Source organism: Kryptolebias marmoratus, linkage group LG5 (genome assembly GCF_001649575.2).
Source record: "Kryptolebias marmoratus isolate JLee-2015 linkage group LG5, ASM164957v2, whole genome shotgun sequence".
Taxonomy (NCBI): domain Eukaryota; kingdom Metazoa; phylum Chordata; class Actinopteri; order Cyprinodontiformes; family Rivulidae; genus Kryptolebias; species Kryptolebias marmoratus.
The window spans coordinates 122,864-138,451 of NC_051434.1; the positions used below are offsets into that span (position 1 = coordinate 122,864).

A 15,588-nucleotide genomic window follows, 5' to 3' on the forward strand; every position below is an offset into this window, starting at 1 on the left:
AGTTCTGACCAATCAGGGCTCAAACTGCAACAACTCACCTGGAAAACTTAACATTCCTGGTATCTGGAATCCTGACAGGCTTGTTTGTTTCCATCTGTGAAGCTTGACTTGGACCTGTTGAAAGCCTCACACAGGAAGTGATGCTGTATAGAATAAACAGGGTGTAGTAAAGAGATAAAGTGATTATCTGATTAAAACTCATCAGTCAACATGCTGTCCATGACTGAGCAGGCGAAGGGAAAGTCCGAGTTTTAGAACACACATTATCTGTATCTTTTTAAGAAACAAAGACAAGGGTTTTCAGCATCAGATCACAGCCATTGTTAAATGTTACAGATATCACGTGTCGCTGTAGCAGCACAACCAGCAGCATGTCTTGGTTTCAGTTTATTTTACCTGTTGTTCACCTGTGGAGCAGGGAAACATGACACCTGTGTGGCCGATGCAAACACAGCTTCCTTTCCTCACGCAAACCAAATGGGAAGCAATTCACTTTGAGTAAAAGCTAAAAGTTAGCAGAATTTCTCCTTTTTTGGTAGATCATCAGTCTTTTGATAAACCTGTTTTGATTGTTAGTTTATCTGTTTATCATAAAATAACACAAAAATTGTCAGTTTTCATAGGAAGCTGGTGAAGCTGGGACATGGACAAACTATAAAACCAGAAAGTTTTAATGTTATTTGTGAAGTAGATGTTACACTCTCCACTTTGGTTTCATGCTGCTCAGAAATGAGATATTTATAAAAACCGAAAACAACAACCTGGCGAGCAGAAAGTTAGAGACGATGAGGTAAACACTGAAACCAGTTTAAAGGGCAGAGTCTCAGTGGAAGCAGTTTAGAAGTTCAGAAGCTGAAAATAGAAAGACATGTCTTGCTCTGATAGACTTTGGTAGTCCTTGTCACCATTATGGAGCCACAGATTAGGAATTGTAGGAATGGCATAACTAGCTCCTGAGAGGAGGACCATCAAAGATCTTCTGCAGACTCAGAAGTTGCTCTGTAGGCAGCATTACAGACATGAATCTGATTCAAGCAGCCATAGGGAGCCAGTGGTGGGATGTGGGTCCAATCTGCTGGGGTTTCAATGTACAAATCTGCAGGAAGATCAAGAGATAACCATGGTCTGAGCCAGAAGTTAGAGGGAAACTGAGTCAGATACAAGCTGATTATATTGATGATGGACAGAAACATGACTGAGACTAACAGTCAGAGGAGAAGAACTGGTCAATCAGGAGACACGATTCTGGCATATAGATGAAGAAAGGATCAATAGTATATCATTTGAGATGTTTAGCTGATGGCCACATTCCTTCATCCATCTGAGAAATGATCTGAAATTCTAGTTGAAACTTTGAGGTCTGGTGGGAATAATGGTCCAGTTGGCTCTCCTCAGCAGAGAGATTAGAGTCAGTGGATGATCAGACCCACCAACACTGTAAGAAGTGTTACCACCAATTAGTTATCATAACTTGTTTCTATAATTTACTTCCATTTAACATAATGAGTTATGAAATTTCAGCTTATTGTCACAAGTTATTGGCTTTACAACTTATGGTTGTAAGCCAGTTCAATTAAATGTAAATTCAAGTGTGTCAACGTAACTTAACATTCCGAGTTTTAAAATACTAACCGGACCTCTTAAAAATTGACGATGACCACGACCACTGGCGGGGCGGTAATATTAATGCGCGGTGCAAATAGTACCGGGAATTTAGGTCTTGATCTGATAAGGGACTAATTATAATATAAGATTTTAGTCACACTTAAGAAGGTGCTCCACCCAATTGAATCTGCCTATTGACAAAGGAAGATGAACACCACCTGAGCAAATTGAAGACGTGGAAAGTGAAGTCGCGGATGAATATTTTTTTTCAGCAAGATCTGGATGAGAGCTGGCGGCATTTCGGCGGGCCTTTTCCTGGCTGAGAAGCAAGCAAGCAGCAAGTGAAATAAGGTAATTTGCCTGTATATATTTGTTTAATTAAACCAAATTTGTAAATATGTCATAAAAAAACGAATTTTTGTCTCTGTAACATGTTTAAACACAGGACATTGAAATGACTTGTGGAGGTGAACCTAGCTAAACAGTACTACGGTGCAGTTATAAAACTTTTTATTAAGATAAAACGCAGACAGATACAGCGAGTTTTATAACATTCTGTTTCTCAGAAGCACATTCGTGGCGCTTGGTTAAACTTTTGAGTGGTACCGGTGATATTATTGCAGGTGAGTTAGCGGTTCGGGAAAGGCTGTGTCTTTGTTTCAGTAATTAGCCGGGTTCCTTATTTCGTGTTTGTGCGAGCGCGTGTCCAGTTTCTGCCGGTGATAAACGCAATTTTACTGTTAAAGAGAGGGAGCTACCGCCAACGGGGGGTTGCATATTGAACTGTGTTCTCATTTGGTATGTTCTGACGGTAGTTATTTTTTATCTTTGCTCTTGAAAGCTGTGGCGTAGTTTATAAAGCAGTCGAGCGGGCTGCGGGCATGAGAGCTGGGTGGATCAGAGAGCAGGTGAAAACATTATAGCCGAGTTGACTGTGACGTTGTTTTATTTACGTTTTATTCACGTGAATCGCATAGATTCCAAGCTTTTTATCTGGAGCGTCGGCCCTTTTTTATTTTCAAATCTTTTTTAAGTTTGAAGTTTTTAGAGATAGGAGGGGACTCTGTTCTTCATAAGAAAAAAAAAAACATTTAAGAATACAATTGTTATGCACATCTTTTTTTTTCAACCCTATCTATTGCACCAGGATATTCCTCTGTGGGACAATAAAAGTATACATCTATTCTATTCTTACCATTTTAATGTTTTTGTCATGTTTTCAGTTCATAATGACTAATGCTTTTAGACCATACTCTAAAAATTATGTTCTGTGTTTTAGGTGCAGGTGGTTAAATCATTCAACTTTGGCTACAACTGTGGATGAAGTGGAGCTGTAAGTTTTGCAGTTTTGCCACCTACAATGAAAGAACAATAGTGAATCATTACAGAGACACTCATGAACGTGAAAGACAAGGATTGAGCTGCATTTACCCCAATTGTCTAACTGTGCTCAGATCCCATGTGGATTTTGCAAAACATATCAAGGAACATAAAATATCAAATCCAGTTGCTAAACTACGCTGTGAACTCTGTACGTTTTCAGCACCAACCAACATCAAACAGTATTTTCTTCATTTAAAAAGACATTTGAGAACTCGAGAGGCTGTCAATTGTCCATTTGTGGGGTGCTCTTTTAAGTCGAGGGTAATATCAACTTTCACTGCCCATAAGAGTCGATATCATCATGCTGCTACATTTGTTGATTTCAAACCTGACCTTGTTATAAATTGGCATAATCAAGCTGTTGTAAATGATGAGGAAGAAGACTTTGATGATTTAGTGTCGTCAGATTTATTGTTGGCTGAATCTGAATTTAAACCTGTGCATAATTCCATTCAGCGGCAGATTGCATCCCTTTTACTTCGCCTGCAAGCAGTCCTTCATGTGTCACAATCAGCCATTCAAGAAATTGTTGATGACTTATTCAATGTTGGTGAATGTGCTGGACAAATAACTAAGCAGACAATTGAAAATGTTTTGAAGGAGCATAATTGCACATCTGAGGAATTAACAGTATCTTTGACTGAAGCATTACAGAGTGTAAACCCACTCACTTTACTTTCAAGAGAGGAACCTTTAGGCACAGAATTTAAAAGGCAGTCATTTTATAGACAGAACTTTACTGTCATTGAGCCTGTTGAATATGTTTTGAATAGACAAAAAAGGTCTCATACTGTTGTTTATGTCCCTATTCTAACATTACTTTCTGTAATTCTAAAGAGAGATGAGGTGCTGCGTGAATTGAGGGTAAACAGATCAGTTGAACAGTCTGGCCAGTACAAGTCATGTCTGGATGGTGATAACTTCAAAAAAAATACAATTTTTTCACATGAAGATTTTAGTCTATGCATAACTTTGTACATTGACGACTTTGAAATTTGTAATCCCATTGGCACATCCAGAAAAAAACACAAAGTCTGTGGTGTTTATTGGGTTCTTGCCAATTTGCCAAGAAGATACAAGTCATCGTTGTCATCAATCTACTTGGCTTTACTGTGCAAGACTGAACATGTCAAGACTTATGGGTATAATGCTGTGTTGGAGCCACTGATAAGACATTCAGTATCTAGAAACAGTTGGTGTGTTTGTAGAAAAACTTGCTTGTAATGTAAAAGGGACCATTTTGTATGTGGCTGCAGACAACTTGGCTGCACACTCCCTTGGTGGATTCCAAGAGTCCTTTAATGTGGACAAATTTTGTAGGTTTTGTCTGTGTAGTCGTGAAGAAGTACAGACTTGTGATGTCAGAAGTGGCAACTTTGTTTTACGAACACCAGATTTGTATGATGAAGCTGTACATTTATTGAACCACAGTGAACTTGTGTCTGTTGATGGTGTGAAACGAGAATGTCCACTTAACAGATTGACAGGTTTCCATGCATGCCAAGGTTTTCCACCTGATTTTCTACATGATGTGCTAGAAGGCATTGTACCCATAGAGCTAAGTCTGTGCCTTGCAGATTTTATTTCTAAAAACTATTTCACATTGGATGAGCTTAATAGTGAAATACAAGGCTTTCCTTTTAAGTTCTCTGACAAGACAAACCGCCCTCAGAAAGTTCCATCAACTTTCAAGCGAAACCATACTCTCGGTGGTAATGGACATGAAAACTGGAGTCTTGTGCGTTTCCTTCCTCTCCTCATCGGTCACCGTGTTCCAGAAGGTGATCAGACATGGGAATTAGTCCTTGAGCTCAAAGACTTGGTGGAGCTATTGTCAACCTCATATTTCACTTCGGACTCGCTTTGTTATTTACAAGCAAAAATATCATATCACAGACAGTTGCTGCAGACAGTTTTTCCTGAAAAAAAGCTGTGTCCCAAACATCACTTTATTGAACATTATCCATATCTTATAAAAACGTTTGGACCTCCAACAGAGTGTTGGACCATCAGGTTTGAGGCAAAACATTGTTTTTTTAAAAAGGCTGTGCGGGATGCCAACAACTTTAAAAACATTCTCCTTACTCTTGCAACAAGACATCAACTTATGTTGGCTCATTATCTTTCAATGCCAAGCCTTTTCAAGCCTGAGACAGAGACAACAAAGGTGTCTGATATGTGCCTCGAAGTCCTAGATGCTGGTGTCAGACAAGCCATCTTGAATAGGTTCAGCTGTGTTGACACAGTAAGACTGACCCCTCACATCTTCTTAAATGGAACAAAGTATTCAAAGGGAATGATTCTCTCTGCTGGGAGTACAAGTGGATTACCGGACTTTGGGAGAGTTTTGGAAATATGCGTTGTGTTGGATAGTCATGTTTGCTTCATTATTGAACCTTTTACAGCGTACTATGTGGAGCATCTGCGGAGTTACAATCTTGTGAAGAAAAACCCTGCTGAGTGTCTTTTGGTGAAACCAGAGGATCTCAACGACTACGTGCCATTGGTGTCATACTTCATTCGGGGCTGCCATCTGGTCACTCCTAAGACTTTCTTACTGACATAAACCAGCTGTAAGTAATTACACACTTGTATCAGGGCTGAATAATTTGGGAAAAAAGTCTAATAGCAATAATTTTTACTGATACTGCACTTGAGATCATTTGATAGAGAGAATAATAATTTTTTACATTTCTCATTTTAGGTGTAAATTTTAGCAATTATGATGTGAAGAACTACCAAACTGATATCAAGTCTGTAGAATAAAACTTTTTGGCTGACATGTATGGAACGAGATAATATTAAATGTAGAATGGTATTTTGACATTTTGTCTTTATCAAGCATTGAATTACCTATGCTATTAAAGTATTGCTATTTTGATAGAATTTCAACTAATCAGTCTGCAACTCATACACATGCATATCTTTATACTTTCCCATATACATTCCTGTCTCTCATGTTGTGATATTTTAAAATTTGTTGTTTAGGGCTTTTACACCATCTGTTTATATTACCAGCCAATATGACAGGAAAAATAGCTTAAACTAAGGTTTTAGTCTGCAGTTAGTCTATCACTATTGTTAAATTTTTTAACTATTTCAAATATCTTCCTTGCCCCATACTGCTGGTGCTGTTTGAATTAAATATTAAAATACTTTTTTTATATTTTCCCAGATTTATTTTTGTGAGTTCATTGTTATGAGTAATAAAATAACTGACTTGATTAAACATTAGTTTAATTGATTACAAAAACTGCAAGTGGAGCTCTCATATTTTATTACATTTCTTCCTACAAAACAGTGCTAAAACCATGTCTCTCTTGTTCTCATTAGCCCAATTTCATGTTTGTCACACCTGTCGTACAAACACCTCAAGTCAGCTCAGTACACCACTACCTCTTTCATACTCACAAAAAAAGGTTACTATCTGGTTAAGGACTACATATGAGTGGCCAAAATCATAATAGAAACTTCAGATTCCATGTGTTATTTATGGTTATTAAATACATGAACATAAGAACAAAAAAAATCTTGATTTGGTAAACATTTGCCTGCAGTCAGGACTAAGACATTTATGATTTCAAACTACTGAGAATGTGTAGGAGGTAGAGGGATCCAAATAGTTTATACTGAATGTTTTTCTTAAACTGCATATTTTTTTTCTATTTTCCAGGTCAAAGTGGTCTACAATGCTGCTGCGTGTCATCGTGTCAGAAAATGAAATCAGACGTCTTTCAGTTGAAGACATCCCCTCAAGCGTCAAGGAACTGTACCAGGTGTTACGAACCAACCTTGGTCTAAGAGGAGGATTCATTTTGCAGTTTGAGGATCCTGACTTCAATAATCAGTTGTGCAACCTAACAAACATCAAAGACCTTCCTGTGGACCGTGCAACGTTGAAAGTATTGTTCACAGCTGATGATGGCTCAGATTCAACGTTGGACACAGGCAGCCTCCCTTCCACCAGTAGTGGGGATTCTGTCGAATGGCCTGATCCCTTCCCAATTCCCCAGTTTTCACATGATGTGGAGCTGCAGCTGAAAGAAGCAAATTGTAGGTATGCTAAGGATGGATCTTTGACAGTGATTCCTAAAAGTTTAAAGACTGATATCCTTGACACACTTGCAGACCGTATGTCGAAGATTAGTGCTTATCCTGAGAGGCAACACTATGAAAATGTGGCCAAAGCACTGGTGGAGAAGCATCCCTGTCTGCGAGAACCAGGGTCTGAAAAGGGATGGTACTCATGGTTTCACAGCCTGAAATTTAAGCTTGGAAACTACCGGCAAAAATTAAGTGCAGCAGGATGCCCTGAAGTGGTCGTAAACAAACGAAAAGCAGGAGGTTCAAAGGGAAAATGTGTCAAGAAGTCAAAGAAGGGTGAGGTAAACTACTGTCCTGATCCACCTGAAGGACAGAGTTCTGAAAACATGGAGGAGAAGCGCAAGATTATGGAGGGTGAAATGCTGAAGAGAGACCCTGATCACCAGCTGCTGGAGGATCTGATGGTTACTACGTTTTCCCAGCGTAGAAAGGAGATAATTGGAGATCAACCACACATCACAGAGCTCATTTCCCGATGGCCAGCTCTGTTTTATGAGAAACAGGTAATCACACAACTTGGCATTAATTCCACCGAGAGATTTAGTCCTGTTATGTTAAGACTGTGGACTGTCCTATTGAGAAATGTTGTATTTTCTGTCTTTTCACTTCAGATTAGAGCAGAATTCAGGAGAATCGTCACCACAGACCTTCTGGAATCTTTTCTTGATGGACTTGATGGCCTGATCCCAAGACTGCTGGAGGTATACAAAGCAGCAACCAAGTCTGGAAAGAAGCAGTCACTCAAAGACATTTTGGACTGCCTTGTGAAAGATGTAAGTGGAACTGTGGATGGGTAGAAAATTAGGCACCATTTATGTTTGTTAAAACATTTTCATCTCACTGCATGTCTCATATCTTGTAGGACACAAATGAAAGGAGAAGGGCTGCTGCTCTGCTTGGTTTGCCACACTACATATCAGGCGAAGATCCATCAGCTGTCATCAGGATGTGTGATGTAAGACAATTTTGAAATGCAAGAATTGTATGTTTGTTTACATTTGTCTATTTTTTGCTATCCTTTCTTTAATTTAAAAAAAGAAAACTTTTTGGTTTTTGTGTATGTATGTATGGGGGTGAGCAGGGGTGGGGGGTTGTAGAAAAGAGCATATTGCCAGTACAGAAACTGAGTGAAAAACTGTTGTGGATGGGGCCAACAACAGAGGACAATTTAACTATGTAAGAGAAGTCATACTTTTAAAAAGTCAGAATCAGTTAATGTGTCCTACATATTTAGCATATTTTCAGTGCTTTACCTTGGTAAGCTTTGGAGTAATATGGTGTACAGCAGGCACAGCTTTGCTCATGTGTAAGAAAACAGAAGCTCTGTAGATGAAAAGAGTTCATGCCAAAAAGAAGGGCTGCCTGATGACAAAGTAAAGCATTGAAAAAACAATTTAATATGATGTACACTTAAACTGATAGTTTTTTCAATTATGGCTTCTTTTACTTGTCTAATGCATCTTTTGTTGTTGGCCTCATCCACAACAGTTTTTATTGTTAAGTTTCTGGGCAGTCTATGCTTCTACGAACAGGGAGTGTGCTGTATGCTCTGTCAGGTTATGCACACTGACTGAATAGAACAGTGTCCTACAACCCCACTTTTAAAAAAAAACTGAACTATCCCTAAAGTGTCAACATATACAGGATATTAAACCTCACAATAGCATCCAACAACTTGTAATATAAAGATACCTTGAAGTAATGGTATTCTGTGCTTGCACACAAAAATGATCATTTATTATTATTTCTTCTTTTTAAGGCTCATGTTGACACTCTGGATGATGCCTTGAAGGGGATACAGCTTGGTCTCTTGATAGCCTGTGAAGGTGGTGAACGGAGTGCCATTCCACACGAGGTCTTTGATGTGGCAGTTGTGGTGGAGGAGACCATTGTGCTTCACAACATTAAAGATGTGGCACAAAGCTTTGCCATGCTTATGGGTGTCATCTACTGCGTCAATCTCAAGTATCCAGATGACATGAAGTATTCATTTGAGTTTCTTCAGCGAGTGGTGATGAAGATCAGACCAGACCAGGCTTCGGCTCGAGTACATGGATTGAGAAACAAAATCTTGAGGTACAAACTGTAACATGTTTTCAATTTTTATTTTCTCACCTAAAAAGAGTTGTAACAATTTGTTCAGTTATGTTCTATAAACACACATAATACTGACTGCATTGTGCTGAACTAATGTTAAAAAAACAAACAAAAAAACATCACTCTCAGGGTTGTCTTTGTGAGATTGCTGACTGATTTTGTAGCACTTTAATATGTTGGACCGTTTATGAGAGATGATGGCTGATTGTAATCTGATTTTGAGTTTTTACTGCAACTGTTTGATGTTAATGATTACAGTACTTTGGTTAATGTGCTTTAGGAATAAACTGGATTTAGATAATGTGGTTAGAATGTTCTTGTTGAACATGGTCTAACTTCAGCACATTCTTGTCTTGGAGATGAATGTTATGATTTACAGTGGCTTTAAGGCTCCTCTCAACCAAAACTGTATTTGATGGAGAAAGGGTTTGAAAAATAAATGTTATTAAACATGTGAGTTGTAAGTGTATTCTGTGTAATTTTTTTAAGGAAACTGGTGAACTTGCTATTATTAGTGGAGAAAGGGGAATAAATTTGAAGATCTTTGTTAACTTAAATTGCAATTTTAAGTTCAATTGCTGCCTTAAAAACACAAGTTAACATAACTTGAAAAGGCAATTGATATGAATTTAGTTAGTTATTTTAATTTTAAAATGTGAGTTGAAAGGATGTATAAGTGTATGTTACTTTGACAATAAGGAGCTAGTTTTCTTGAATGGATAATGTAACTTTGTGAGTTGTTTTAACTTAGGATATCAAGTTCAAACAACAAATAGTAATTAGACAACTGAGTGGACTCACAAATGTGAGTTCTTACAGTATATAATTGTAAGTTTCCTTGACAAGAGTAATTAATTTATTGGAAGGAATAATGTTCTATGGTGAGTCATTTCAACTCATAGTATCAAGTTGAAACAATAAATTATCATCAATTGGACAGCTTTTATAACTTTCATTTAAAATTTGTAAAAAAGCTGCTTCTTAAGTTCACTTATAATTTTAAGGCAGCAATCTAACTTAAATTTTTAAGTTAAACCACCCTAATTATTTTTACAGTGAATAAGGTGTAAAACAACAGAACTAAGTCATGGAGCATCCCTGTAAAGAGGAGATGGAATTATTCAACCATAAGCTGGATTCATAAGCTGTGTGACCAAAATCATGGCATTTTGTTCTCCTAGGAGGTCACAGAGAATGCTCTTGACACAAGGTGCGGGCAGAACTTTCTCTCTCAGGGGTATATGCTGCTGTGACTTTCTGGGGCTGGATCCACCTGTTCTTGCTGCTCTTGGGTGCTGTAGATGGTGGGGGTTCCTCTGTTCACAGCACTCTCAACTGTGCATCTCCAGGTGGCATGCTCGCACATATACACCCACAAAACATGAACACACTTTTTGTTTTTGAATTGATTTTTTCTTTTATTTACTCTTTTTCTTACACAGTTAGTCTTTCTGCTAAACATACGCTCACCCACCCACTTTTCACTTGTACCCATCACATTCCTCTCCCTGGATGATCACCACACATGATCATCACACGAGGGGACAGTAGCTCCCCCCTTTCCAAACCCCCAGGGTGCAGAAGAGGTGCGCTTTAATAATAATATTGCTCACATCTGTTCGCGGTTGCACGCCCGATCAGTTTTTGGCAGACCATCACTTTTCAGCACAACACCGGCCATCCTTCTCTCAAAAGGTGTCAGTCCAGGTACGCCCTCACCCCCACCTGCAGCTGACAGGCTCTGGCGGTGGCTGGTTAGTCGCTTTTTTGCCTCCACCCTAAAATCTGACCACTTTTTCTCCCCTCAGCCTCGGTCCTCTCTGTCCCACTCACTGAATTAACAGAGGGAACGACGTGTTGTTACTCACAACGCTTCCTTTTATTTGTAACGCCACTACTTGACTTTTTCCTTCTCCACCTTATCGATGTCTGCCTCCGTAAAATGTTGTTTCTTCGCTCTTTTCTCTGTGGTTGCCATTGTTAACCATGAAATACCATTTAAATCCACCTTCACATTCATGAGATGCTTTGCATCGACCATTTATGATTGAATGTGGGCGTGTGGAGGGCAGAACCTGAGGTGGGAACTTGTGCCCAAACTTTGAGGTCCAGGTGTGACTTAGAAAGGGAAAGTGCTTGTTGGTGTGCGTGTGCACAGTTTTATAAATCTGAGGGTTTTTTGCCGTATGCCATTTTTGCCTTTTGGGCGTACGCATACTTTTAATATAAATCCTACGCAATGTTTTATAAATGAGACCCCAGACCTCTATATTGGAGAAACAAACAGCTTTTTCACAGATGCATGGCTCAACACAGCAGAGCAGCTCTTCAGGACTCAGCTGAGCTCCGACACCATGTCCTAGATAACTGATTATCTACACCAGCACATTAAACCAAACAGACTCAGACCTTTTCTTAAAGTTTCTCTTTATTATTAAATGAACTGATTCAAGCAAAAATACAGTTGTGACAAAAGTCAACACTACTTTCTGCTGTTATATGATCCTACAAATATAAAGATAATTTTATTTTTTATTCATTCTATTAAAACCCTTCCCTTCTTTTACATGTCACATAATATATTGTGTATCAAATACAGCTTATAAAAGATTCATATAACAATAAAACTTCCTTGCAAAACTGTTGAACATAAGAAACAGAACATGCTGTACATATTAGCAACAGGTTAAACACACATGTGCATATTAATACACTGCAAACACAACATCCATCTGCCTGTTCCGCTCGTTTCTTCACCCACCCGGATTTGAACCATCGGCATTACCTCTCAGAGTCCAGGCTGAAAATGTAAATCTGTTGACAGATGACTGAACAGCAGCATTCACATTCAGGGAAGTGAAACTTTGTAGTTCAGTAAGGATTGTGATGCAGCTCCCTTCAGCAGATCAGGATAAAGATCAGAACAATCAGCGTCTGGCAGGAAGTTGTGATGATGTCGATTTCTGACAGACATGATGCATCGCAGCTTCCTTGCACATGCACTCAGTTAAGGTCAGTTTCATGTTTCAAGATGTTCAGAGGAGAGTTCAGGTCCTGCTTTAGGCCTCCATTCCAGCAGACTGAAGGTTACAGCAACTCCATCTCCCACTGTTGACTTGGCCTCTCATCATTCTCTGGCATAACCACCACGTGTTCCCGGTCATATGTTCTGCCCCCTGAAGAAACAATCAGAACCCTGTTATTGAGGGGGTGGAGTAAACAAAAACACCATGCCAAGAGTCAGTGGGCATGGCCTAGTTGGTGGGGGTGTGGCCAAGTGTTTACGTTCCTACCCTCACCTATGGTCATGAAGTTTGGGTAGTGACCGAAAGAACGAGATTGTGAATATAGGCAGTCAAAATCAGTTCTCTCTGCAAAGTAGCTGAGCTCTCCCTTAAAGACAGGGAGAGAAGTTTGGTTTTCTGGGAGGGACTGTGGAGCTGCTGCTCCTCCACATTGAGAGGAGCCAGGTGAAGTGGTTTATGCATTTGGTAGGGATGACCCCTGAACGCTTCACTAGGGAGGTGTTCCGGGCATGTCCAACTGGGAGGAGACCCCAGGTAAGACCCAGGACTCACTGGAGAGACTATGTCTCTCAGCTGGCCTGGGAATGCCTTGGAATCCTCCCAGAAAAGCTGGAAGAGGTGGCTGTGGAGAGAGATGTCTGGGCTTTCCTGCTGAAGCTCCAGAATAAGTGGCAGCTAACTGATGGATGGATGGAAGAAATCTGGTCTTTTACTTTTACATTCTTTAAAAAAAATATTAAATATATTTAAAACCAAAGTAATAACAAAATAAAAATAAAAATACATCCAACAAAAAAGAGACATATGTGATGAAAAGAAACAAAGACTTTGACTTCCATGACTCTATTCTCAGATCTCACACACCTTTTACATCCAGAACCATCCCAGGGAACATCAGGCTGCTGATGAGGCCCATCATCTGGACTGACCAGGTCTGGATCGGTTGCCGGGTTTCATTCCACAGAACCACCTTAGCTGCTGGGTCCACATTCCCCATGACTTGGAGACACATGGTGGAGGACAGCTGCAGAGCCAAACATGTCAGAACAATGGACCGAGTTTTATTTCTTGCTGGTAAAAAAAAAAATTAAAATTCTTTCACTTCTGATGGTTGGGGCATTTTAGGAACTCTGTAAAATAAATTTGACCCTAAATCATCCCCAGATGCATCATGGTTTGGGCTGTCATGGCTTGGTATTACTGACAGAACAGGACGTTCAGAGTTCTACAGAAAGATGAGCAAATATCTGAGTAACAACTGTCTTTTCCATTGCGAACTGAAGTTCTGATCAAGGTCTAGCTGATGGAATGCAACATTGTCACCTTATTTTTAATCAGTCCATCTTGGTAGAACCAGATGTCACTTAGGGGCTCCACCTCCTGCGTTGCCACTACCCGACCAGATTTCATCTCTTCAATTCCACCCTGAACCGACAGGAAGTGGCCGGTGTCTTTGTTCTTTACACGGAAAAAGTGTCGCTTCTGAAGGAGGAAAAGTTGAGATATTTGAATAAACAGGGAGACGTCAAAGAAAAAGACCATCAGTTTTCTCTGCAGGTTCTGATGTTTCTACAGTCATGTTTCAGAGAAATTCTGGATCAGACTTAAGGTCCCCATCTGTCTTTCTACAGACTTTTTTTGCATCTGAAAAGTGACTTCTTCAGACTCCTCTTCATCAACAGATCAACACTTTGTTAAACACAATCTTGTTAACCAACCTGTCTGACTGGGAACATGGAGCCAATTGTATGCAGTGAGCTGAACTTGGGCCAATTGGTGATTTCTATTGGTTCCAGCAGGAACTGGCGCCCCCTGTAGGTACTGTGTTCACACAACACCCAACTGCACAGCACAGGAAACACAAAGACACTGTTACACACACTGAAACATACATGCACACACACACGCACGCACACACACACACTGACCAGCCACTGTGGACCCTGACAGACAGGATGTGGTTGTTGAAGCCCTCCTGCACCAGACTGATGACCTCAGACTCAGAGGTGATCTCTCGACCCTCCAGACCTTCAAGGCTGAACAGAGAGATGGAGGGAACCGAGAACATCTGCACACACAGATGGATGTTCAGACCCACACACAGACAAACAGAACCCAACGTGTTGGAGCACGGAGCTTCCTTACCATAGAAACCAGCTTCACAGAGCGGATGGAGCAGCTGGAGGGGCACCCCATACTGGTTAAACTGGGGTAATCGTCTTCAGACAGGACATACATGTTCCCAGAGAATTGCTTGTTCTCATACAGAACCCAGCTGGAACACAGAACATCATTCAGATACAAGCAGCAGTTTCTTATTAAAAAACATTTCTATGTTCTCTCCATCCTCCTCCAGCTCACCTTCCTCTCACCACTCGACATGACTTGGTGATGAACCTGTCCAACAGGGCCCCTTGGTTCTGGTGAAAGACAAAATGTTCTCCCTGGAAGTCGGGCTCAGAGTACAGGATGATCTGAAGGAGACAGTTTTATCTTTAGTTCACCTCTGTGGGATTTTTTCTTTAAATAAAGCTTTTTTTAACAGTCGACAGTGAGGACTAAGATAAGGATTTTATAAAACATGAAATATGTGTTTAAAATAATAAATCTTGATGTTTCATTTTAAAAAGATAAAACAGATAAAAAGACGATGTGTAGAAAATAAGACCCTCACCTCATGTGTGGATCTGGAGTTGTCGGTTTGAGCCTGAAACACAACACCGTGTGAATAAAACCACAGGAGAACTCTGACTGGTACTCTAAGGTTCTGTTTTGGTTCTCACCAGTAAGATGGGCTGGACCGAGCAGACCCGGTTGTCCTGAGAACCCCAGTCAGCACAGTTACTGTAGAAGCCTTTCTCCAAGATGTACTGGTTCCCAGAGAAGTCCACATGAGAGTAAGCTACCCACCTGGGAAGAGGAAGAGTTACTTGACAGCTCTGACACACCTGCACCTCCTTGACTGAAGCAGCAAAAGAACTTACGCTCCGCTGAGCACCTGGATGGAGTGCGTCGAAGCTTTGAAGCCAAACAGCTCCACATCAGGAATGGCCTCAGTTACCTCAAAGGCCTTCTCCTCCGTCACTCCTTCCTCTTCCTCAGGCTGTTCAAACATCACCATCAGTGGGTCTGACAGGTCCTAAAAACAACAGCGAGATGGTTTCATTCATACAAACACACCTCTCTGCTAGTCACAAAAACTCAGCAGTTTTTAAGCAGTATCAGGTGGCAACAGAACAAAACTTGCTGCGTCGAGTTAAAAACTACTGAGTAGAGTTAAAAACTGATGCGTCGGGGCAGAAACTGCTGAGTAGAGTTAAAAACTGCTGAGTAGAGTTAAAAACTGCTGAGTAGAGTTAAAAACTGCTGAGTA

The 15,588-nt window shown here is 40.1% G+C and overlaps 2 protein-coding genes across 3 annotated transcripts in view; one reads left to right on the forward strand and one right to left on the reverse strand.

Moving 5' to 3' along the window:
• Positions 1-1,858: 1,858 nt before the first annotated feature.
• LOC108250173 lies at positions 1,859-9,807 on the forward strand. Of its 2 annotated transcripts, XM_017439930.3 has the most exons (7): positions 1,859-1,956; positions 2,885-2,938; positions 5,394-5,561; positions 6,662-7,595; positions 7,704-7,865; positions 7,955-8,047; positions 8,852-9,807. In XM_017439930.3, the coding sequence occupies exons 4-7, from the start codon at positions 6,678-6,680 to the stop codon at positions 9,179-9,181; spliced, it is 1,503 nt and encodes a 500-aa protein (XP_017295419.1). In that variant the 5' UTR covers positions 1,859-1,956; positions 2,885-2,938; positions 5,394-5,561; positions 6,662-6,677; the 3' UTR covers positions 9,182-9,807. The 2 variants fall into 2 exon arrangements, with proteins under 2 accessions (XP_017295419.1, XP_037831538.1); XM_037975610.1 differs by lacking the exons at positions 1,859-1,956; positions 2,885-2,938 and having other exon boundaries at positions 2,946-5,561.
• Positions 9,808-11,599: 1,792 nt separating this feature from the next.
• crybg2 (crystallin beta-gamma domain containing 2) overlaps positions 11,600-15,588 on the reverse strand; it is a 39,152-nt gene continuing 35,163 nt past the window's right edge. Inside the window, exons 15-24 of the mRNA XM_037975692.1 lie at positions 15,200-15,354; positions 14,999-15,125; positions 14,890-14,922; positions 14,577-14,689; positions 14,361-14,490; positions 14,144-14,283; positions 13,934-14,057; positions 13,539-13,697; positions 13,080-13,239; positions 11,600-12,365 (exon numbers count right to left, since the gene is read on the reverse strand). Coding sequence (XP_037831620.1) covers positions 12,277-12,365; positions 13,080-13,239; positions 13,539-13,697; positions 13,934-14,057; positions 14,144-14,283; positions 14,361-14,490; positions 14,577-14,689; positions 14,890-14,922; positions 14,999-15,125; positions 15,200-15,354 — 1,230 coding nt within the window. The 3' untranslated portion in view covers positions 11,600-12,276. The remainder of the gene's footprint in view (positions 12,366-13,079; positions 13,240-13,538; positions 13,698-13,933; positions 14,058-14,143; positions 14,284-14,360; positions 14,491-14,576; positions 14,690-14,889; positions 14,923-14,998; positions 15,126-15,199; positions 15,355-15,588) is intronic.